Raw genomic sequence first — 24,181 nt, forward strand, 5'->3', positions numbered from 1 at the left:
GCGTGACCTTGTGTTACCTTGTGTTAACTTGTGTATGGACTGATGTGTGTAGTGTGTGAGACGGTGCGACGTGAATGTGTGCACGTCTGTGTGTTTCATTAAAATCAATGGTGCAGAGGGGCTAGCAGGTATAACTTGGTTACCTGGAAGAGCCTGCGGACGCTGGGTAAGAAAGGCCACGTTAAATATGTAACTACATGAACTAGACCACCGGGAGAGGGATGTATTGGGTGTGGTGCCGTTAGTAACTTTTTAATGAAAGAGATTGTATTTTGTGGCACAGAATTGATATTTTTGACAAAATATAGCATGTTTAAAATGGTGCCCCATAAGGATGCTGCTGCACCACCTCTCTCATCACCCCCTTTCCATTTTCTTCTTTAACTTTATTAGTCCATTTGTTACAGCGGACATTTTTTTATATATTTTTTTTTTTCTCAGACCCCCAGATAGTACGCACAAACACAGCTTTTTCTCCCCACCCCCTCTCTGTCTGACACACTAGAGGTCTATCCCTGTGCGGTGCTTCAGCCTCAGGGCGATAGGGTGTGGATGACTTATGTAACCGCCCTGTCGCTGGCCGGGACGGCACCATAATCACAGCATTTTTCGGAATGGAGCCTAACGGTGTGTGTGTTTGTGTGAGAGAGAAAAATGTTGGAAATGTGTGTGAAAGAGAATATGTGTGTGACTGTGTGTGTGTGATAGTGTGCACGCGCGAGTGAGAATGTGTGTGTTTCCACTTGGGAGACTCACCTTGGTAGTTTATTGGTGATTGGTCCGAGCCTGGTTGTACCACTATTAGCTGACGAGTTTTCTGACAAAAAGTAACAAAGAGAGAATTTATAATCCCCTCTTCCCCACTACTGTATCCGGAATTATCCACTCAAGTAAAGAACAAGAGTCATTTAGTATTTCTCCACTTTCAGTTCTTTCAGTGCAGTTACAACACAGGTCTTACAAAAGGCCCACACTGTGATATTTACAGCCGACAGACACAGTAAGCCCTTCTCCAGGGTTAACGCACACGCACGCGCACACACACACAATACTTGAGCATAGTTTTGGTTGTTGAGTGTAGTAGTGTGTGGATGTTAGACTTGTAATGCGTGAAGAGGGAACTATCTGCATTCATCTTGCACTGACTCTAAGGGATACTTAGAAATACTATATATAGTAAGTTCCAAAAGTATTGGGACAGTGACACATGTTGTTGGTTGTTTTGGCTCTGTACTCCAGCACTTTGGATTTGAAATGATACAATGACTGAGGTTAAAGTGCAGACTGCTTTAATTTGAGGGTATTTTCATCCATATCGTTTAGAAATTACAGCACGTTTTGTACATAGTCCACCCCATTTTAGGAGACCAAAGGTATTGGGAGAAATTCACTTATATGTGTATTGAAGTTTTCAAAAGTGTAGTATTTGGTCCCATATTCCTAGCACGCAATGATTACATCAAGCTTGTGACTCTACAAACTTGTTGGACGCATTTGTTTTGGTGGTGTTTCAGATAATTTTGTGCCCAATAGAAATTAAATGGTAAATTATGTATTGTGTCATTTTGGAGTCACTTTTATTGTAAATAAGAATAGAATATGTTTCTAAGCACTTCTACATTAATGTAGATTCTACCATGATTACAGATAATCCTGAATGAATCGTTAATAATAATAATAACAATAATGAGAGAGAATGTTAGACGCACAAATGGGGGGGGGGGTATGATATTTGTGCGTTTAACTCACTTAACTTTAGACTACTTTAATACGCATACAACTTCTCCCAATACTTTTGGTCCCCTAAAATGGGGGGGGGGGACTGTGTACAAAGTGCTGTAATTTCGAAACGGTTCACCAGATATGGATTAAAAAGTTAGACAGTCTGCATTTTAACCTCATAGTCATGGTATAATTTCAAATCCAAAGTGCTAGAGGACAGAGCCAAAACAACTAAAAATGTGTCACAATCCCAATCATTTGGGAGCTCACTGTACACACTCTGTACCCCCTCCCCACACACACACTTTCATTCTCATCATATGCTGCTGCTCGTCCGTTCTTTATTTTACTCTTATTATCATCATCATCTAGCCTGATGCATCGTTGGGAAGGGCTCGCAAGTAAGCATTTCACGGTAGTATTCGGCGCATGTGACAAATAACAGAACATTTTCAAGGTCAGACAGACATTCTTACCAGTTCACCCGTGAAGAGAAGTGGCTCTTGGACCACCGTTGCGCCGCAAAGCTCCACCATCCACTCCATCTGACCTGGAGAAAAAGGGAGAGAGCGAGAAAGACATACATCCTGATTAAGAGACAGAGCCTTCCCAGAGCCTTCATTAGTAACGTGACTCTTGAAAACCTTTGCACGTCTACGAGTGATCCAGACAATTCGTAGGGCAGCCAAAGGGCATCGTCAGATGCTTTTTATTGCCCCACTGCGTCACTTTATTCACAGAACATCTCTGGTAAAACTTATAATGAAGATGTTTAAGCTATCTGTATGACAGTGCAACTTGGTCTCAGAGGATTGCGTATTATTCTGTACGTAAATCGGTGACCCTCCATTTTGTATGATATGAATGGTATATATTAATTTGTGGATGTCTATCACCCATTTCTTTTAATAAGCTACGAATTACAATATGTTATGAATTTGCAAAACGTACTATATACACACACTACATGACCAAAAGTATGTGGACACCTCGAACATCTCATTCCAAAATCATGGGCATTAATATAGAGAGTTGCCCCCCCCTGCTGCTATAACAGCCTCCACTCTTCTGGGAAGGCTTTCCACTAGATGTTGGAACATTGGAAGCAAGTCCCTGCAGCATTCAGCCACAAGAGAATTAGTGAGGTCGGGCACTGATGTTGGGCGATTAGGCCTGGCTCGCAGTCGGAGTTCCAATTCATCCCAAAGGTGTTCGATTGGATGGAGGTCAGGGCTCTGTGCAGGCCAGTCAAGTTCTTCACACCGTTCTCGACAAACCATTTCTGTATGGACCTTGCTTTGTGCACAGGGGCATTGACATGCTGAAATAGGAAAGGACCTTCCCCAAACTGTTGCCACAACGTTGGGAGCACAGAATCATCTAGAATGTCATTGTATGCTGTAGGATTAAGACTTCCCTTCACTGGAACTAAGGGGCCTAGCACGAACCATGAAAAACAGCCGCAGACCATTATTCCTCATCCACCAAACTTTACAGTTTGCACTATGCAGTCAGGCAGGTAGCGTTCTTCCGGCATTCGCCAAGCCCAGATATGTCCGTTGGACTGCCAGATGGTGAAGCATGATTGATCACTCCAGAGACCGCGTTTCCACTGCTTTAAAGTCCAATGGTGGCGAGCTTTACACCACTCCAGCCAACGCTTGGCATTGCGCATGGTGATCTTAGGCTTGTTTGCGGCTGCTCAGCCATGAAAACGCATTTCATGAAGCTCCCGATGAACAGTTCTTGTGCTGATGTTGCCTTCCAGAACTCAGTAGTGAGTGTTGCAACCGAGGACAGAGGACTTTTACGCGCTTCAGCACTCGGCGGTCCTGTTCTGTGAGCTTGTATGGCCTATCACTTCGTGGCTGAGAAGTTGTTGCTCCTAGATGTTTCCACTTCACAATATCAGCACTTACAGTTGACCGGGGCAGCTCTAGCAGGGCAGAAATTTAACGAACTGACACGTTGGAAAGGTGGCATCCTATGATGATGCCACGATGAAAATCACTGAGCTCTTAAGGCCATTCTACTGCCAATGTTTGTCTATGGAGATTGCATGGCTGTTTGCTCAATTTTATACACCTGTCAGCAACGGGTGTGGCTGAAATAGCCGAATCTACTCATTTGAAGGGGTGTCCACATACTTCTGTATATATAGCGCATGTTACGAATTTGGAAAACGTAAAAGTAGCAAAAAAGTAGATAGTAGTTCAAAAGTTGCTAATTAGCTAAAATTGTCCATGATTAGATTCGAACTCGCAACCTTTAGGTTGCTAGGCGTTTGTGGTATACGCCCACCCCGACCAACCACCCTACTTTTGTAGCTAGCTGGGCTGGCATTTTATCCAGGTAGCCTAGGACAACAAAAACTAAACTGTGTACTGTATCATGACAGAGTCATAGACCGTTTAGGCAACTTGAGTGGAAGATGGTATTGGCGTTTCTCTACAAGTCAACATGTTTTTTTCGACTTTTGCTTTTAGGTGATTAGATGTTAAAGTTGAAACGGTGCTGGAATAGTGGAGGCAACGCATGTTTTCTTTGTGGTAACTCTGAGGTTCTAAATCAAAAGCTGTTTAGTAGTTTGAAACATTAACTTGTTAGACCATGCTGTAGGTCATGTAACTGTTTGTTACGTACAATATGTTTTGTGGACTTCACCGGACAGTTTTTGCTCTCCGGTTTTGTAATGAAACAAAAGGTGTGGTTGAATTTATTCTGCCACTGTATCTTCCTACTGTCTCAGCCTATGTATCATAGTGTCGAGGCATATGCATTAACAGGTTATAGAGCAAACAACACAATTATCACAACACCTGGGTTGTAATATAGATTTTTTTTCCTGGCTTGGCTTCTCCAGTGATTTTACCCATGCACCGCTACTGTTGGCAGCCATAGGTGGTAATATCGCTCGGAGCTGATCCCTCGTCAGTATTGTGGAATAATTCTCATTTTAAGTATTGTGGAATAATTCTAATGTTAATTTGAATGAAAGCTGATCCAAGAGCAGCACTGCTTTTCTTTCAATCCTATCAGTATCGACACATGGTCTAACCATGCACTTAGCAAACATTCTCTCTACATTAAAAAAAGTTGGCTTGAGGCCCTGATCATCTTAAGTAACAGTCGAACGAGAAGGCCGCTAAACCTCGTCATGGATAGGTATCAACTCCTTTTTTCACCAAGTCACCAGACTTAATTTCCTCCTTCCCCCCCCCCCCCCAGGATTTGATCACACGAATGGGAAGAAAAAGGGAGAAAAATAGAGGAGGTGATGGACGTAGAAGTGGGTTGATGTTGATGGAGAGAGGACGATTAAGGAGAGACCCTCACCATATGTGTCAATAGGTTGGTAACATAGAACCTGTCCATGAAGACCACGTCATTTCTCGCTTACGTAGGTGTTGGCGGTATACCGGTATGATGTTGATATGGATTTTGCCATATCGTGCTTCTACATCTGCATTGCTTGCTGTTTGGTGTTTTAGGCTGGGTTTCTGTATAGCACTTTGTGACATCGGCTGACATAAAAAAAGCTTTTATAAATACATTTGATTGATAAATGAATACATATGAAATAAAGCGTTTTTGTTTCGTTAATTTCAGTCGAGTTTCTTCTCCTAAAAACATAGCCTTTTTTTTTTAGCAAAGAAAAAAAACTAGAAGCATGGACATTACACGCAATCTGCCTGCCAATCAAAGTCAACAAACAAGCATGCGCAACTGCAGAGTAAGCGGAAATTGTGTGAAGTAAACTCCTTTCATTAGCAAAAGTGCCCGAAAATCAAGCATCGAGAATTACTGACAAGGAAAATAACGCTATTGAGGTTGATTTGCAGGACGACGAGTAATTGGTTCGAAAAAAGGGGGCCTACTCTGTCGTTTGGAACTGGTTTAGCTTTATATCCGACCTCGACCAACAAACAGTACTGTGTCGACGCACAAGCCAAAAGGTGGAAACACCAGCAATCTTTTTCACCACCTGAAAACCCTGCATGTGCACGAATGTGAAGAATCTACCAGAATGCGTGCAACAAACCCACGGCACAATTCCCAAGACATCTTCAAGCAAGACCCGCACTCAGCTATCACTCAAGACATCATTCGTTAGTGGTATTCCCTATGACAAAAAGAGAAAGAAGTGGAATGAGATAACGAGTGCAATTACGTATCACATAGCGACATGTAACCAATTCAAACTGTGGAGAAAGACAGTTTCAGAAAGTTGATTCCAACTCTAGACCCAAGATATGAGATGCCGAGCCGTAAATACTTCAACAACACGTCTGCCAGAACTCTACACAGAATGTCGGGGCAGAGTTACCAACAAAATCCGTAATGCTGCATTCTTCTCTACCACTGCCGACTTATGGTCAAGCCGGACCACAGAGCCATACATTAGCCTCACGATTCATTACATTGACGACAACTGGAAGCTGCAAAGCAAATGCCTTCAGACCTCTTATTTCCCAGACGACCACACCGGAGGCATAATTGCAGCTGGGCTGAGGGAGGGACTTTCATCCTGGGGCTTGAAAGAGTCACGTCAAGTATGTATGACCACCGACAGCGGATCGAACATGGTCAAAGCATTGGAGCTGAACAAAATGGACAAGACTAGGGTGTTTTGGACACAGGCTACACATTGCCATTGGTAAGTTTCAACATCCAAAAACAGCTAGGTACCAGACTGTATTCCATCCTCTAAAATTATTCCACGGTTCCCTTGGCCAACAAATGACTACACCATCGCAAAACCAACCTAAACCCGAGGTGACCTCTGGGTATGAATTCATACGGTGAGAAGACTGGAACACTTTTTACACGCTCTCATCGTCAGAGTAGGGGTGTACGAAATGAACAAAAAAGTACTATCACAATATTTTCCACTGTCCGTACTATAACTACATAATATCACGATATACTGTACATTTTTATTTGACGTATCACTTTATTCACTTTGTTAATGTCTTCAGTCTGTCTTGTTTATCGTTTGTGTCGGTCTTCATCCACAAGTGGTGTGATGTTCAGAGAGTTTCCATCACATTGCTTGGCTATACCAGGGGGTGTCCAGCCCTTCTCCTGGACAACCACTGGGTGGCTAGTTTTGCGGAGTTATATTCGGTACCCTTTTCACATTAACGAGTCCACACAAACAGAGTCAAGCCGAGCTGTACTTCCCTTCACTGTGCTAGCCTGGTTACGCATTCACCGTAGTGGCTGGGAAAAAAACGTTGTGAAAAGTTTGTCGCTATAGTTTGAAAAGGGTATAATGTTGCTGCTCAAGAATCAGGACAGACTGTTGGACAAGAAACATGGGAAGGGACAAGAAACATGAGGGAAGGAACGTTTACTAAAAACAATATATTTTGTGGATCTAGCCAAGAATTTGTTCACTTCAGGAAGAAAAACTTAATTGCAAACATTACAAGGTTAGAAACGGAAATTACATTGTGTATAAATCAACAAGCTACACATAGGAAACCTACCACAACATTGATGATTCTTTGCTTTCAGGGCTTGTGTTCACAGCACTTTGTAATTGCACTCTATATCCCGGTGAAGGAAAAAAATTAAAAATCTGCACCAACAAAGTGGCACTTGTAGACAAACTCCAAGTCTCCAGCGCAGCCAGTGCAACCAAAACCACATTCATTTAATTTCTTACGTTTTATTCATACTTACCAGACTGAATAAAAAAAAAGTCAGTCACAGATAAATGATCTTTTGCAATAACAACCTCGTTATTCAATACGCAAAAAGTTTAACATTTTTGAACAAAAAATATTTTCTACTTCAAGAAAATCCTAATTTGGGGAAAGCCAAGTAAATGCACATAGAGCTGATATAGATTGCACATGATACACAGTGGAAGCAGGCAGGTAAATAATAGATGAAGATCCTGTTGAGACATGTTGCCGAGAACAGACTCCAGTTGTGTACCCTCTCCACGTGAAAGAAAGCCAAACGCATGCATGCACACACACCCGCTGACACTAGAGACATTTAGCACGTAATCTAAAGCAGGGGTTCTCAAAGTGGGGTCCACGGACCCCCAGAGGTACTGCGGGGGGTCCACCCCCTCCGTTTAAACAGATTAAAGCATTTTGGAATAAGTAATACAATGTAATATTTGTGTTCTCAACATGGGCCTGGGAGGCTCACAGGGACATTGGTATTCACAGTACTCCACCAATTATTTGTATTTTTTACTTTAAATTAGTGTAACTGTCCAGTGAAAATCTCACTTTTAAAAGTTAATATTCTGTTAACTCAAACCCAAAATGTTGACTCATCCTATAGTCGTATTGGTGGCCAATGTTCCCTCTAAGCTTCACGGGTGAGCGGCCATTCACCTCCAAGACTGCCTCGCAGAAGAAATGCCCGGTCGCGCAGAGACGAAAGAGCACAGGGCGCCAGTGGCGAATTTGCCAATCTTGGTGTTCTCTGGCAAATGCCAAACGTCCTGCACGGTGTTGGGCTGTAAGCACAACCCCCACCTGTGGACGTCGGGCCCTCACACCACCCTCATGGAGTCTGTTTCTGACCGTTTGAGCAGACACATGCACATTTGTGGCCTGCTGGAGGTCATTTTGCAGGGCTCTGGCAGTGCTTCTCCTGCTCCTCCTTGCACAAAGGCGGAGGTAGCGGTCCTGCTGCTGGGTTGTTGCCCTCCTACGGCCTCCTCCACGTCTCCTGATGTACTGGCCTGTCTCCTGGTAGCGCCTCCATGCTCTGGACACTACGCTGACAGACACAGCAAACCTTCTTGCCACAGATCGCATTGATGTGCCATCCTGGATGAGCTGCACTACCTGAGCCACTTGTGTGGGCTGTAGACTCCGTCTCATGCTACCACTAGAGTGAAAGCACCGCCAGCATTCGAAAGTGACCAAAACATCAGCCATGAAGCATAGGAACTGAGAAGTGGTCTGTGGTCCCCACCTGCAGAACCACTCCTTTATTGGGGGCGTCTTGCTAATTGCCTATAATTTCCACCTGTTGTCTATTCCATTTGCACAACAGCATGTGAAATTTATTGTCAATCAGTGTTGCTTCCTAAGTGGACAGTTTGATTTCACAGAAGTGTGATTGACTTGGAGTTACATTGTGTTGTTTAAGTGTTCCCTTTATTTTTTTGAGCAGTGTATATATATATATATTTTTTTATCTCACTCGAGTTGTGTTCTGATTATGATGGGGTGCCTGATGAATTTGCTATCAGAAAAGGGGTCACAGGCCCCAAAAGCTTGAGAACCCCTGATCTATAGCGCACGCGCAAAGCCATTAGCCAAGCCTGCATTGATCCAGCCTGCAGAAATACACATTAGGAGCACTTTGTTGCCCCAGGACATCCATCCATCCATCCGGAGAAGAAATGTTTTTGCATGACGGAATATGAACTCTCCTCTACCTCTTCTGAACAGTGTCTCTTCTAATGCGGAGGGGACAGAAAGGACAAGATATAGATAACCTTCAGTCTCTTTCCATCAGTGTTTGCCGCTTATCAAATTTGTGATGAAGGGACAAGATTGAACCTCAACCTCCAACTACCTACAGTGCCTTCAGAAAGTAGTCACACCCCTTAACTTATTCCACTTGTGACTCGTTTCAGGAAACTAAGCTTATGTCGCACGTCACTACTTCACAGGAGCACCATTTGAAAGTAACCTTTTTTTTTTAAGTTATCAAAATGCATTTTTGGGCAGTAATACCTTCTGGAACATGTGAACTTTCATGTGCCTTAATAACAAACTTGTATGCCATCTGTAAATACAAATACAATTGTTAAATTACGAGCCTAGTTGGTTAAGCCACGGGGAAAAAGCCAGCAACCTTCCAGCTAGCCATGATTGGCTGAGATATTGAGTGGGCTGGACATGCCGCGAAAGGAGTTCGGATTGGTCTGCCATGTAGCACGCTTCTGTCCATAACATGAGCTGGTCAGTAGGTTTTAGGTAATGCTTTTTAAAGCGGCTTTATTTAAAGATATCACGTAGTAGAACTGCTTAAGTTTTGCTCTCCACTTTCTGGAGGACCGAGTTGAGTATGATAGCTTAGGAGATGGAAATAATTCTGGCGTTTGATTGCAAATATGCAGACAAGGTCGAAAAGAGAACACACAAAGGCTGATGTATAAAACAAGTCTACGGATTACATCTTCAAACTAAGGGCAACCATGGAATCCGTGACAGAGAGAGAGAAGCGTCCATCCATGTACACGGGTAAGATAGTCTAGCTAGTTAGCTAGCTACATTTTCAGATGTGTGACCCGATTCAGAAAACTAGGCGTATGTCGTGGGTCACCTTCCCAAGTTCTCTCACGTCACCCCGCTCCTCCGCTCTCTCCACTGGCTTCCAGTTGAAGCTCGCATCCGCTACAAGACCATGGTGCTTGCCTACGGAACTGTGAGGGGAACAACACCTCCGTACCTTCAGACACTGATCAGGCCCTACACCCAAACAATGGCACTGCGTTCATCCACCTCTGGCCTGCTTGCCTCCCTACCTCTGAGGAAGCACAGTTCCCGCTCAGCCCAGTCAAAACTGTTCGCTGCTCTGGCACCCCAATGGTGGAACAAGCTCCCTCACGACAGCGGAGTCAATCACCACCTTCCGGAGACACCTGAAACCCCACCTCTTTAAGGAATACCTAGGATAGGATAAAGTAATCCTTCTACCCCCCCCCCCCCCCTTAAAAGATTTAGATGCACTATTGTAAAGTGGTTGTTCCACTGGATATCATAAGGTGAATGCACCAATTTGTAAGTCGCTCTGGATAAGAGCGTCTGCTAAATGACTTAAATGTAAATGTAATGTAAATGTACTTCACAGGAGAGCCGTTTTAATGGAAACTTTTTTGGCAGAAATGCCTTCTTGAACATGTGAACTTTCATGTGACTTAATAACAAACGTATATGCCATCTGTGAATATGAATAAAATTGTTAAATTACAAGCCTAGTTGGTTAAGCTCGAGAAAGACAGCAACCTTCCCGCTAGCCATGATTAGCCGAGATAATGAGCGGGCTGGACATGCCAGATGAGTTCGGATTGGTCATATAGCACGCTTCTGTCTTTTTGAGCTGGCCAGTATGTGTAGGTAATCCTGTCTAATGCGGCTTTTGTTTTGTTTTATGTATCGCGTACTGGTCCCATGTATGAAATGTATGCATTCACTACTATAAGTCGCTCTGGATAAGAGCGTCTGCTAAATGACTAAAATGTAAATGTACTAAAAACTTAAGACTCCACTATGCAAGTATCCATTTCAATAGAAAGTCACTGCAACAACTTTTTCATAGCACTCTCATTTGAGTGTGCCAGAGCGCAGAATAACTGACAAATTTACAAACGCTCAACGCCCGTTGAATATGGCCGGTGTCAGTAAACGTTGGCAAAAAAGACCAACCAGCTCTGCTAGGGCAAGTAAATTGGTTAGAGTGAGCTGTTCTGTCTTTTGTGTCTGGAATTAGGCAGCAAGCTAGCCAACGTTAGCCAGTTAGCATGTGTGCTTGACTGCTGTTGTCAGGTCAGAAAGCTCGGATCAACCCTACTTTTTGGCAAGAGCGTCCAGTGTGCGCCCCGAAAGCGAAACGCTCTGAATTTACAAAAACAGCCAATCTGACAACACCCAGAACATACTCTGGCACTCCAGATTAAATTTACGAATACACCTGTAGTATAAACCAGCCTTTGGTCTTGAAATCTTTGGTTGTTTAGTACATAGCCTCACATATGAATCCTTAAATAGATGGGTGGTGCTAAAGCTTAAAGAAGGTGTGCTGAATGGGTGTAGACAAACAAAAGTTCTCCAGTTTATCAACTTTCAAAGCAGAATTACTTTCCCTATTGTTCCTCAACTGTAGTGTATGATATACAATTTGCTAGCTCTGAGTCTCTACTTTTAACCAATGTAAAAAACAACTTCAACACCATTTGGCCATGTACTCTTATAATCACCACCCGGCACAGCCAGAAGAGGACTGGCCACCCCTCAGAGCATGGTTCCTCTCTTGGTTTCTTCCTAGGTTCCGGCCTTTCTAGGGAGTTTTTCCTAGCCACTGTGCTTCTTCATCTGCATTGCTTGCCATTTGTGGATTTAGGCTGGGTTTCTGTATTACACTTTGTGACATGTGCTGATGTAAAAAGGGATTTATAAATAAATGTGCTGCTTGCTTGCTTCAAATGTTGCTGCCTAAGACCGAATTGAGCCAGTCGGTCACATTTTGTGTTACAGCCCGAATTCAAAATGGAATTAAATATATGTTTTTCTCACCCATTTACACACAGTACTCCATCATGAGAAAGTGAAAACATGTTTTTAGAAATGTTTGCAAAAATATCTAATTTATATTAGTATTCATTCCCCTGAGTCAATACTTTGTAGAAGCACCTTTGGCAGCCATTACGGCTATGAGTCATTCTGGGTAAGTCTAAGAGGTTTCCACACCTGGATTGCACATCATTTTCATATTCTTTTCAAAATTCTTCAAGCTCGGTTAAATTGGTTGTTGATCATTGCTAGAGATTCATTTTTCAGGTCTTGCCATAGATTTTCAAGTAGAACATTCACTGTCTTCTTGGTAAGCAACTCCAGTATAGATTTGACCTTGTGTTTTAGGTTATTGTCCTGCTAAAAGGTGAATACATCTCCCAGTGTCTGGTGGAAAGCAAACTGAACCAGGTTTCCTCTTGGATCTAGTGGTTTCCTTCCTATCCGGCAACGAAGTTAGGAAGGACGCCTGTATATTTGTAGTGACTGGGTGTATTGATACACCATCCAAAGTGTAATTAATAACATCACCATGCTCAATGGGATATTCAGTGTAAGATTTTTTATTTTTTTTTACACATGTACCAATAGGTGCCATTCTTTGTGAGGCATTGGAAAACCTCCCTGGTCTTTGTGGTTGAATTTGTGCTTGAAACTCACTGCTCGACTGAGGGACCTTACAGATAATTGTATGTATGGGGTACAGAGATGAGGTAGTCATTCAAAAATCATGTCCATGCAACTTAGTATGTGACTTGTTCAGCAAATGTTCACTCCTGAACTTATTTAGGCTTACCATAACTAAGGGGTTGAATACTTATTGACCCAAGACATTTCAGCTTTTCATTTTTAATTAAAATTGTAAACATAAAAAAAAAACGATTCTACTTTGGGGTATTGTGTGTAGGCCAGTGAAAAGAAAAAAAAAAATTCAAGCCATTTTAAATTCAGGATGTAACAACAAAATGTGGAAAAAGTCAAGGGGTGTGAATACTTTCTGAAGGCACTGTACTAAAAAGAGTCTCCAAGAAGAGTGAAAGTTTACTTCTTACGACAATTTAAAAATGTTTACATGTTTTCAGACCTTTGGCACCAACTTTACTCCACAGTTACCCCTAAGGGCAACAAATTGCTGTATAATGTTCAGGTAAGTGGCAAAATAAAGGAAACACTTGAGTAAATGAGGGATACAAATTATATTGAAAGCAGGTGCTTCCACACAGGTGTGGTTCCTGAGTTAATTAAGCAATTAAAACATCCCATCAAGCTTAGGGTCATGTATAAAAAAGAAAGTGCCCAGGTGCCCATTATTGGGTCTACCATGGCTAGAAAAAGTTATCTTAGTGACTTTGAAAGAGGGGTCTCAAAGGAGAACAGCTGGTTTAAAGGGTGGGTGTGTGTCAGTCACCAAATCTCAACCTAATTAAAAACAGTTATGGGAGATGAGTGTGAGCAAGACAAAGGAGATGATCATGGACTACAGGAAAAGGAGGGCCGAACAGGCCCTCATTAACATTGACAGGGCTGTAGTGGAGCGGGTAGAGTGTTAAGGTCTTTGGTGTTAAGGTCTTTGTAGCATGGTTTGAGATCCAAGCTGGTTGTTAAACTCTAGCTATGACTCATCCATAACTTTCAGTCAGTCTATGGGAGGGTTGAGAACTATCTGCACATTGCAATTTTTAACCATTCAATAAATTGACAGGCACAAAACAATGGGCTTCAAACTGTTCCCAATGTCAGAGAACTACTCCTCTATGCCAGAGTGTGTGTGTGTGTGTGTGTGTGTGTGTGTGTGTGTGTGTGAGTCCTACAGTTCAGTGGTAAATGAGGGGGACTGGGTAGACAGAGGAGGATTCATTTTCTTGTCTCTAAAGAGACAGCAGTACTACCAGGAGTCCTGGGGAGGCTTTCCATAAATGAAGGCCACCTTGTGTTTTTCCTGACATCCAGGCTTCTTCCTTTTTGCCTTTTCACTTTTTTCCTTTCTTTAAAAAAAAATAATATATATATATATATATATTATTTTTTTTTAAAGAAAGGAAAAAAGTATATATATACAAATTAAAACAGCATTTTATATATATATATATATATAAAATGCTGTTTTAATTTGTGTGTATATATATATATATATATATATAAACCACCTCCCCAGCTCCTTTCAACCACCTCCCACACCCCCCCCCTATCTATCTATCTATCTATCTATCTATCTATCTCTCTTGTTCCATTAGCCAACGTTCCCAAAGTTCAGCCTACTAGCTGTCACCTGCAAAAGGCTCTAGGGGAAACTGATGATACTTCTAATTTAAATGGACTTCTATTTTGAATGAGGGTGCGAGTAGAGAGTACTGTATTTTTTCACAAAAACATTAAACATCCACCATTGTCAAATAAATCAATGGTATTTTCTAAAAGAAAAAGCAAACCTACAAATTTTTTTTTGAAATATAAGTGTTCCATCCTCAACCCATTTCTTGGCGAGGTGAGATTGTGTAGTATGGTCTGGTCTGTAGCGGGTTGTTTTCTGGTTGGCGTTGCAGTTACTTACCAGTGGTCATATCGGTGAAAGGGCCTTGGAAACAGATCTCGTAATCCTTCATCAGCAGCTAGGGAGAGATAGAGAGAGATAGAGATAGAGAGAGAGAGAGACAGGAGCTCAGTTTAGATTTTGTAAATTCAGGAGATAAGAACTTCCAGGTGGGGCACAGAGTCCCAAAGCAACATCCAGGTCCTGTGGGACCATAACGTTCCATTGAAACCAGTGGAGCCAAGGTTGGGGGGGGTCCACCCTGCCTATACAATGGTAGGGAAAACCAAAAGCACTAACTGCTTTTGAATCCAGTATGGTGTCAAACAGAACATGGGGCCAAGAAAAGGCTCAAGCTGTACAGAATTCTCCATGGTAACATCCATGCTTTTGGTAAAGTGCACCGCCAGTCAGGCACATCTCTACTGTTTACTGTTAATTTAGGCCTATACATGAAAAAAATATGTTCTAAATGGGTATCTCATTAAGTACTTCATTATCAATTGTTAACATTTGTCCAAACAATAAAAAGTTATTTATAGCCAGTCAAGCCATATAAAGCGACAACACTGATTTCACATCAAAGCCTAGGCTAATATCCACGATTCGGTTGGATGGTACTGTTTTAGAAGATAAAGCTCCAACCTATTTGACTGAGCAACGCTCAATCTCAACACTTCGGTCTCCATCCATAATGATCGTTAGCCCGCGGTGGCGGTCTGATGAACAAACGTCTCGCTTACATATTTCTCAGACACCTAATGCCCTTCAGGTGGAATTAAAACAAGGACATGATCCCCCCCCCCACACACACACACACACACACACACACACACACACACCTCCCTCCCTTTCAACCACCTCCCTACCACCCACCCACCATGCCACTCACATCTTGCAATCAGCATTCTGGTGACAAACGCCTAGAATACCAATTTATCGGTCTGTCTTGTTCGTCTGGCGACAGAGAGCGAATATGAACACGGCAGTCTGTCTGAAGCCATCAAGGTGGGGAGACTGTAATCGGGTCCTTCAAATAGGCCTGAAATTACTGGTTAATTCAATTAGGGGCCTCCTCAAAGCAGCCAATAATACCAACATGACATCAAGCCATTTCAAATTTTCCTCTTGAGTTGCAAAGATTCCTCTGATGCTGCTTTCAGGGGTGGCCCCAATCCAAAAGGAGACGAAAGCGCCATCAGAAAATGGGTTTGACTTTTTAAAGCAGGACTAGGCGTGTACTCCAAGATGACATATCTAGTGGTTTGAAGCAGGTGCTGGAGATCAAAGAATCTGTTCAGGAAAAAGTTTTTAAAAAGTAAAAGACTGCACACATCTTGTAATATGGGGGTGTATTAGTTTAAATGCAATATGGGGTAATGAGTTGTAATAGAATACCTAGGTGTACATCTGGGATGGAATAGTGCAGGTGTGATATGGGGTGTAGTATGTATTATGGGGTGTAATAGTGAAGGTGTAACAGTACAGGTGTAAAACTTACACTTGTGTCCCCTGTGGTCCGTGCTCTCATGGGCCCTTGGTGATCATGTCCGTTCACAACGTCTCCTCGCACCTCAAATGACGTCTGCGGGGGTGGGGGTGACGAAGGGTTAAAATATTCTTAGTAGGGAAGTCGGTAGTATCATTTGTCATTGAAATAAATAAAAAAAATACATTTCTTTTTACGACCAAGACTTTGGAAAAATAAATTACCAGGACATTACCAAGAAAAATACAAATTAAAATCCATGCTTCACAAACAGAGATTAACTCAATGGGAAACATGGAATATACTAGAATCTACTCTTGGAATATGACATGCAAGCAGAGAGTGTACCTCATTTAAGACTGTCCCTTGTTTGAAGCACTCGGAAATCCCTGTGGAGTATAGGAACAAAAATAATGCTTATATTCGGCAACACAAACAATCCCCATTTTCCTTGCTCTGTGTTACGTAAGAAACCTTCCATTCCCTGTGGTTTCACATTAATACTGGTTTCCCTAAATCTGTCTGTGGCGAGGGGACAAATTACAGTGACGGAACTCTGAACTCACACTGGAAGCTCACCACCCACTTCCTGCCTGCGATGCCCAGGAAGTACTTGAGCGTGCGCTCACACACCAGATCACCATCTGTGACGGACAGACAAACAAGAGGTAGGGTAGACGTGAGAAAACATACACATAGTACACACAAATCACAACTTCAATGAATGTCATCCATAGTTTCATAAAAATGGGCTCAAAACACTTCGTTAACCTCACCCAATGAAATCACTGTTCACAAATACTTTGTTGCCATGTTGGGGTTTTGTGATTTGATGACAAGATTTTCAAAATGACAGTAAGATCATGAACTGAACTTGGAAAACCAGCAGTAAATGGCAGCGCAGAGTATCAAATCGGAAATCCATAGTCGTATTTTACAGTCACAGTGGAGTACAAGTCAGCATTCTGTGGGAAATGAATGCTTCACCGCATGTGATCCACAACCAGGTTAGAGAGACATGTCAGGAAGTCCGGTGATACTTCGTCAATCTGCGTAATAAAGCTACACCTTTATGAATATGAAGTTACACTAGATATCAAGCATGCGGTGGTTGACAGTGCAGAGTAGACAGCTGACCCACGGCAATGAGTGCGTAGGCGAGAGCCCTGCTGTGATCTTAGAGATGGTGCCTGGAGCTTCCTGTCTGGTGTTTGGCTGCACACACACACACACACACACACACACACACACACACACACACACACACACACACACACACACACACACACACACACTTTCCTATCAGTAACAGTCTTGTCATCGGTTAAGTCTGTCTCAATCCACAACCATCTGCAGTGCATTCGGGAAGTATTCAGAGACCTTCACTTTTTTCCACATTTTGTTACATTACAGCCTTATTCTAAAATGGATGAAATAGTTTTTCTCCTCATCAATCTACACATAATGCCCCATAATGACTAAGCAAAATATCACATTTACATAAGTATTCAGACCATTTACTCAGTACTTTGTTTTAGCACCTTTGGCAGCGATTACAGCCTAGAGTCTTCTTGGGTATGATGCTCGAAGCTTGGCACACTTGTATTTGGGGAGTTTCTCCCATTCTTCTTTGCAGATCCTCTCAAGCCCTGTTTGATCGGGTTCAAGTCCGGCCTCTGGCTGGGCCATGCAAGGACATTCAGAGACTTGTCCCGAAGCCACTCCTGCGTTGTCTTGGCTGTGGGCTTAGGGTTGTTGTCCTAATGTAAAGGTGAACCTTCTCCCCAGTTGGAGGTTGGAGAAGGTTTTCATCAAGGATCGCGCTGTACTTTTCTCTGTTCATCTTTCCCTCGATCCTCACTAGTCTCCCAGTCCCTGCCGCTGAAAAACATCCCCACAGCATGATGCTGCAACCACTATGCTTCCCCGTAGGGCTGGTGCCAGGTTTCCTCCAGACGTGACGCTTGACATTCAGGCCAAAGATCTCAATCTTGGTTTCATCAGACCAGAGAACCTTGTTTCTCATGGTCAGAGTCCTTTAGGTGCCTTTTGGCAAACTTCAAGCGGGCTGTCACGTGCCTTTTACTGAGGAGTGTCTTCCGTCTGGCCACTACCATAAAGACTGGTGGAGGGCTGCAGAGATGATTGTCCTTCTGGAAGGTTCTCCTATTTCCACAGAGGAACTCTGGAGCTCTGTCAGAGTGACCATCGGGTTATTAGTCACCTCCCTTCTCCCCCGATTGCTCAGTTTGGCTGGGTGGCCAGCTCTAGAAAGAGTCTTAGTGGTTCTAAACTTATTCCATTTAAGAATAATGGAGGCCACTGTTCTTGGGGACTTTCAATGCTGCAGAAATGTTTTGGTACGCTTCCCCAGATCTGTGCCTTGACACAATCCTGTCTCGGAGCTCTACGGACAATTCCTTCGACCTCATGGCTTGGTTTTTGCTCCGACATGCACTATCAACTGTGGGACCTTATATAGACAGGTGTGTGCCTTTCCAATATCATGACCAATCAACTGAATCTACACTACAGGTGGACTCCAACCAAGTTGTAGAAACATCAAGGATGATCAATGGAAACAGGATGCACCGGAGCTCAAATTTTGAGTCTCATAGCAAAGGGTCAGAATACTTATGTAAATAAGGTTTCGTTTCAAAAAATATATATATATAATAATAAATATATAATAATAAATAAATAAATAAATAAAAAATTATACATTTGCAAAATTTTCTAAAAACCTGTTTTCACTTTGTCATTATGGGGTATTGTGTGTAGATTGATGATCATTTATTTATTTTTTTAATCCATTTTAGAATAAGGCTGTAACATAACAAAATGTGGAAAATGTGAAAGGGTCTGAATACTTTCCGAATACACTGTTAAAACCTGTTGGGGATAGGGGGCAGTATTTGCACGGCTGGATAAAAAACGTACCCGATTTAATCTGGTTACTACACCTGCCCAGTAAGTAGAATATGCATATAATTATTGGCTTTGGATAGAAAACACCCTAAAGTTTCTAAAACTGTTTGAATGGTGTCTGTGAGTATAACAGAACTCCTATGGCAGGCCAAAACCTGAGAAGATTTCAAGCAGGAAGTGGCCTGTCTGAGAAGTAGTGTTTCATCTTGGCTCTTTTTATTGAAGACTCAGGATCTGTGCAATAACGTGACACTTCCTACGTCTTCCATAGGGTCTCAGAGCCCGGGAAAACGTTGAACGATATCGAGGCAGGCTCTGGCTGAAACACTATCGCTTTTGGCAAGTGGCCACTCAGAGTACTATGGGCTTAGGCGCGTGCCCGCTTCGACCGAAAGGTTTCTTTTCATTTGTCTGTTTATCTAAACGCAGATTCCCGGTCGGAATATTATCGCTTTTTTATGAGAAAAATGGCATAAAAATTGATTTTAAAACAGCGGTTGACATGCTTCGAAGTACGGTAATGGAATATTTAGAATTCTTTTGTCACGAATTGCGCCATGCTCGTCACCCTTATTTAGCCTTTAGGATAGTGTCTAGAACGCACGAACAAAACGCCGCTGTTTGGATATAACAATGGATTATTTTGGACCAAACCAACATTTGTTATTGAAGTAGAAGTCCTGGGAGTGCATTCTGACGAAGACAACAAAGGTAAGAACATTTTTCTTATAGTAAATCTGACTTTGATGAGTGCTAAACCTGCTGGGTGTCTAAATAGCTAGCCCTGTGATGCCGGGCTATCTACTGAGAATATTGCAAAATGTGCTTTCACCGAAAAGCTATTTTAAAATCGGCCATATCGAGTGCATAGAGGAGTTCTGTATCTATAATTCTTAAAATAATTGTTATGCTTTTTGTGAACGTTTATCGTGAGTAATTTAGTAAATTCACCGGCAGTGTTCGGTGGGAATGCTAGTCACATGCTAGTCACATGCTAATGTAAAAAGCTGGTTTTTGATATAAATATGAACTTGATTGAACAAAACATGCATGTAATGTCCTAGGGTTGTCATCTGATGAAGATCATCAAAGGTTAGTACTACATTTAGCTGTGGTTTGGGTTTATGTGACATTATATGCTAGCTTGAAAAATGGGTGTCTGATTATTTCTGGCTGGGTAGTCTGCTGACATAATCTAATGTTTTGCTTTCGTTGTAAAGCCTTTTTGAAATCGGACAGTGTGGTTAGATTAACGAGAGTCTTATCTTTAAAATGGTGTAAAATAGTCATATTTTTGAAAAATTGAAGTAATAGCATATCTAAGGATTTGAATAACGCGCCACAGGATTCAACTGGCTGTTGAGTAGCCCATAGAGGTTAAGAAGTCACCACATTGAGTGCAACATGTCAAAGGCAGGGTTGTATCCATTAGTGCACATTGTAGCAAAACATTTTGCAATGGAAATCAAAAACATTTTGCAACGGAAATCAAAAACAATTGTTTCTTAAGTAGAGGCAGTCCCTCCATGTTTCAGTCGTTGTTTTATTTATTTGGTGCCTAATGAATACTACCTAGGTGAGGAATTCTAAATGTCGGTTTTAGTCTAATGACCATGGTGAGATAACTCTTTCTCGCACACAGACCCAAACTTTCCTCCTCCTACTCCTCCTCAACCTTTCACTGCCCCCGAAAGATCAAGAACCTGCACACTTTCATTTGGCAGTTGCCGGGGTAACGGCTGCCATTAACGTGGCTTCCTTAACGCGCTCTTCAGCTAATGTTGTGCTTTGGAGGAGGCGGCTTTGAAATCCAAAGAATCCATCAGAGAGCGCAATTAAGACTTGAAGACTGTGTGTGTGTGTGTGTGTGTGTGTGTGGAGGGCTGTGTGTTTGTGTTAGGGATGGGAATTGCCAGAGAACTGATACAATATTATCACGATACTTAAAAGTATTCACACCCCTTGACATTTTCCACATTTTGTTGTGTTACCGCCTGAATTTAAAATTGATTAAATTGCGATTTTTTTGTTGTTGTTGTCACTGGCCTAAACACAATACACCCCAATATCAAAGTGGAATGATGTTTTTAAAAATGTTTACAAATTAATAAACAAATTAAAAGCTGAAATGTATTAAGTTAATAAGTATTCAACCCCTTTGTTATGGCAAGCATAAATAAGTTCAGGAGTAAATATTTGCTCATAATGAGTTGCATGGACTGCAATGAGAGTGTTTAACATGATTTTTGAATGACTGCCTCGTCTCTGTACCCCACACATACAGAAAATTGTAAGGTCCCTCAGTCGAGCTGTGAATTTCATCCACAACGACCAGGGAGGTTTTCCAATGCCTTGCAAAGAAGGGCACCTATTGGTAGATGGGTAAAAATAGAAAAAGCAAACATTGAATATCCCTTTGAGCATGGTGAAGTAATTAAGTGCCTTCAGAATGTACTCATACGCCTTGACTTATTCTGCAGTGTTAAAGCCAAAATTCAAAATGGATCAAATATGTTTTTTTTTAATCACCCATCTACACACAATACCCCATAATGACAAAGTGAAAACCTTTTAGAAATTGTTGAAAATGTATTGAAAACGAAATAGAGAAATATCGAATTTACATAAGTATTCACACCCATGAGTCATTAAAGTATTTCTGGGTAAGTCTCTAAATGCTTTGCATACCTGGAATTGCCCATTTATTATTTTCAAAATTCTTCAAGCTCTGTCAAGTTGGTTGTTGATCATTGCTAGACAACCATTTTCAGGTCTTGCCATAGTTTTTCCAAGTAGATATAAGTCAAAACTAACTCAGCCACTCAGGAACATTCAATGTCTTCTTGGTAAGCAACACCAGTGTAGATTTGGCCTTGTGTTTTAGGTTATTGTCCTGCTGAAAGATGAATTCATCTCCCAGTGTCTGGTGGAAAGCAGACAGAACCAGGTTTTCCTCTAGGATGTTACCTGTCCTTAGCTCCATTTAGATTATTTTTTATCCTGAAAAACTCCCCAGTCATTAACAAATTACAAGCATAACTATAACATGATGCAGCCACCACTACGCTTGAAAATATGGAGAGTGGTACTCAGTAATACGTTGTATTTTCCGCAAATAACACTGTGTATTCGGGACAAAAACAGAATTGCTTTGCCACATTTTTTTGCAATATTTTCTTAAGTGCCTTACTGCAAACAGGATGCATGTTTTGGAATATTTGTTTTTCCTATACAGGCTTCCTTCTTAGCACTCTGTCAATTAGGTTAGTATTGTGAAGTAATTACAACGTTGTTGATCCACCCTCAGTTTCTCCTATAAAATCCATTAAAACTAACGGTTTTAAATATAACGCTTTGTACGCAGGACAAAGTTAATTTCATTGCCACATTTTTTGCAGTATTACTTGTGCCTTATTGCAAACCGTATGCATGTTTTGGAATATTTATATTCTGTACAAACTTCCTTTTCACTATGTCATTTAGGTTAGTATTGTGGAATAGCTACAATGTAGTTGATCCATCCTCAGTTTTCTATCACAGCCGTTAAACTGTTTAAAGTCACCATTGGCCTCATGGTGAAATCTCTGAGCGGTTTCCTTCCTCTCCGGCAACTGAGTTAGGAAGGACGCCTGTATCTTTGTGGTGACTGGGTGTATTGATACATCATCCAAAGTGTAATTAATAACTTCACCATGCTCAAAGGAATATTCAATGCCGTTTGTTTTTACCCATCTAACAATAGGTGCCCTTTGCAAGGCATGGGAAAACCTCCCTGGTCTTTGTGGTTGAATCTGTGTTTTAAATTCACTGCTCGACTGAGGGACCTTACAGATAATTGTATGTGTGGGGCACAGAGATGAGGTAATCATTTAAACATCCTGTTAAACACTATTATTGCACAGAGAATGAGTCCATGCAACTTGTCAGCACATTTTTACTCCTGATCTTATTTAGGCTTGCCATAGCAAAGGGGTTGAATACTTATTTACTCAAGACAATTTATAAAAACATACCGTACCAGTCAAAAGTTTGGGCATACCTCATTCAAGGGTTTTTCTTCATTTTTAAAATTTTTCTACATTGTAGCATAATAGTGAATCAAAACTATAGTAAGTGTGAGTAAGGTTGTCCTCCACAATCACCCAACCTCAACCCAATTGAGATGGTTGGGATGAGTTGGACCGCAGAGTGAAAGAAAAGCAACCAACAACTGCTTAGCATATGTGGGAACTCCTTCAAGACTGTTGGAAAAGCATTCCAGGTGAAGCTGGTTGACAGAATGCCAATCAAAAATATATATTGTTATGTTTAACACTTTTTTGGCTACTACATGATTCCATGTGTGTTATTTCATAGTTTTGATGTCTTCACTATTATTCTACAATGTAGAAAATAGTCCAAAATAAAGAAAAGCCCTTGAATGAGTAAGTGTGTCCAAACTTTTGACTGGTACTGTAATTCCACTTCGACATTAAGGGGTATTGTGTGTAGGCCAGTCACACACATTCTACATTTAAATCAATTGTAAATTCAGGCTGTAACACAACAAAATGTTGAAAAAGTCAAGGGGTGTGAATACTTTCTGAAGGCACTGTAGCTAGTACCTACTGGCTAAAACTTGACATTTACAGATACTGATGGTGGCCTAGTAGTTAGAGCGTTGGACTAGTAACCGAAAGGTTGCAAGATCAAATACCTGAGCTGACAATGTAAAAACCTGTCGTTCTGAACAAGGCAGTTAACCCACTGTTCCTAGGCCGTCATTGAAAATAAGAATTTGTTCTTAACTGACTTGCCTAGTAAAATAAAAGGTCAAATAAAAAGCTTGTAGGCCTAATGTGTATTGTGAAGGCTATACAATAAATCCTTTGTCCTCCCTGTGTTGTACACTTACCAAACAATATAATTAAGAAGTATTGTTAAGGAAACTGTCCACTGGCACTCAGACAAGGATGCATAAATACAGTGGAACATAATGTAGGCCTACCTGTTACAACTGACCCGTGTTCCATTCAGCCGTGGCCTCCACCAAGGCACTGAGCGCTAAATGCCACAAAACCATGCTATTATACACACTCCGAAAGCTCGGATCCCCCTCTTTCAAAAGTGCTTTTATGTATTTTGCATCAAATGTACATAAATAATTAGCACACACGTCAAAGTTTAGGTGATATGTGAATTAGCTTACAGCTTCTCATGTCTACACCCATGCTGAAATGGAGATGCCTGAAAATG

At 41.6% G+C, this 24,181-nt stretch overlaps 1 protein-coding gene across 2 annotated transcripts in view; it reads right to left on the bottom strand.

The window, feature by feature from the left end:
* LOC106579155 (BRCA1 DNA repair associated) overlaps window positions 1–24,181 on the bottom strand; it is a 48,153-nt gene that overhangs the window by 8,058 nt on the left and 15,914 nt on the right. For both annotated transcript variants that reach the window (XM_014158759.3, XM_014158761.3), the window contains exons 15-20: window positions 16,585–16,662; window positions 16,367–16,407; window positions 16,031–16,114; window positions 14,551–14,608; window positions 2,199–2,272; window positions 757–817 (exon numbers count right to left, since the gene is read on the bottom strand). In XM_014158759.3, coding sequence (XP_014014234.1) covers window positions 757–817; window positions 2,199–2,272; window positions 14,551–14,608; window positions 16,031–16,114; window positions 16,367–16,407; window positions 16,585–16,662 — 396 coding nt within the window. The remainder of the gene's footprint in view (window positions 1–756; window positions 818–2,198; window positions 2,273–14,550; window positions 14,609–16,030; window positions 16,115–16,366; window positions 16,408–16,584; window positions 16,663–24,181) is intronic.

The sequence above is a fragment of the Salmo salar genome, chromosome 19 (assembly GCF_965601325.2).
Source record: "Salmo salar chromosome 19, fSalSal1, whole genome shotgun sequence".
Taxonomy (NCBI): Eukaryota; Metazoa; Chordata; class Actinopteri; order Salmoniformes; family Salmonidae; genus Salmo; species Salmo salar.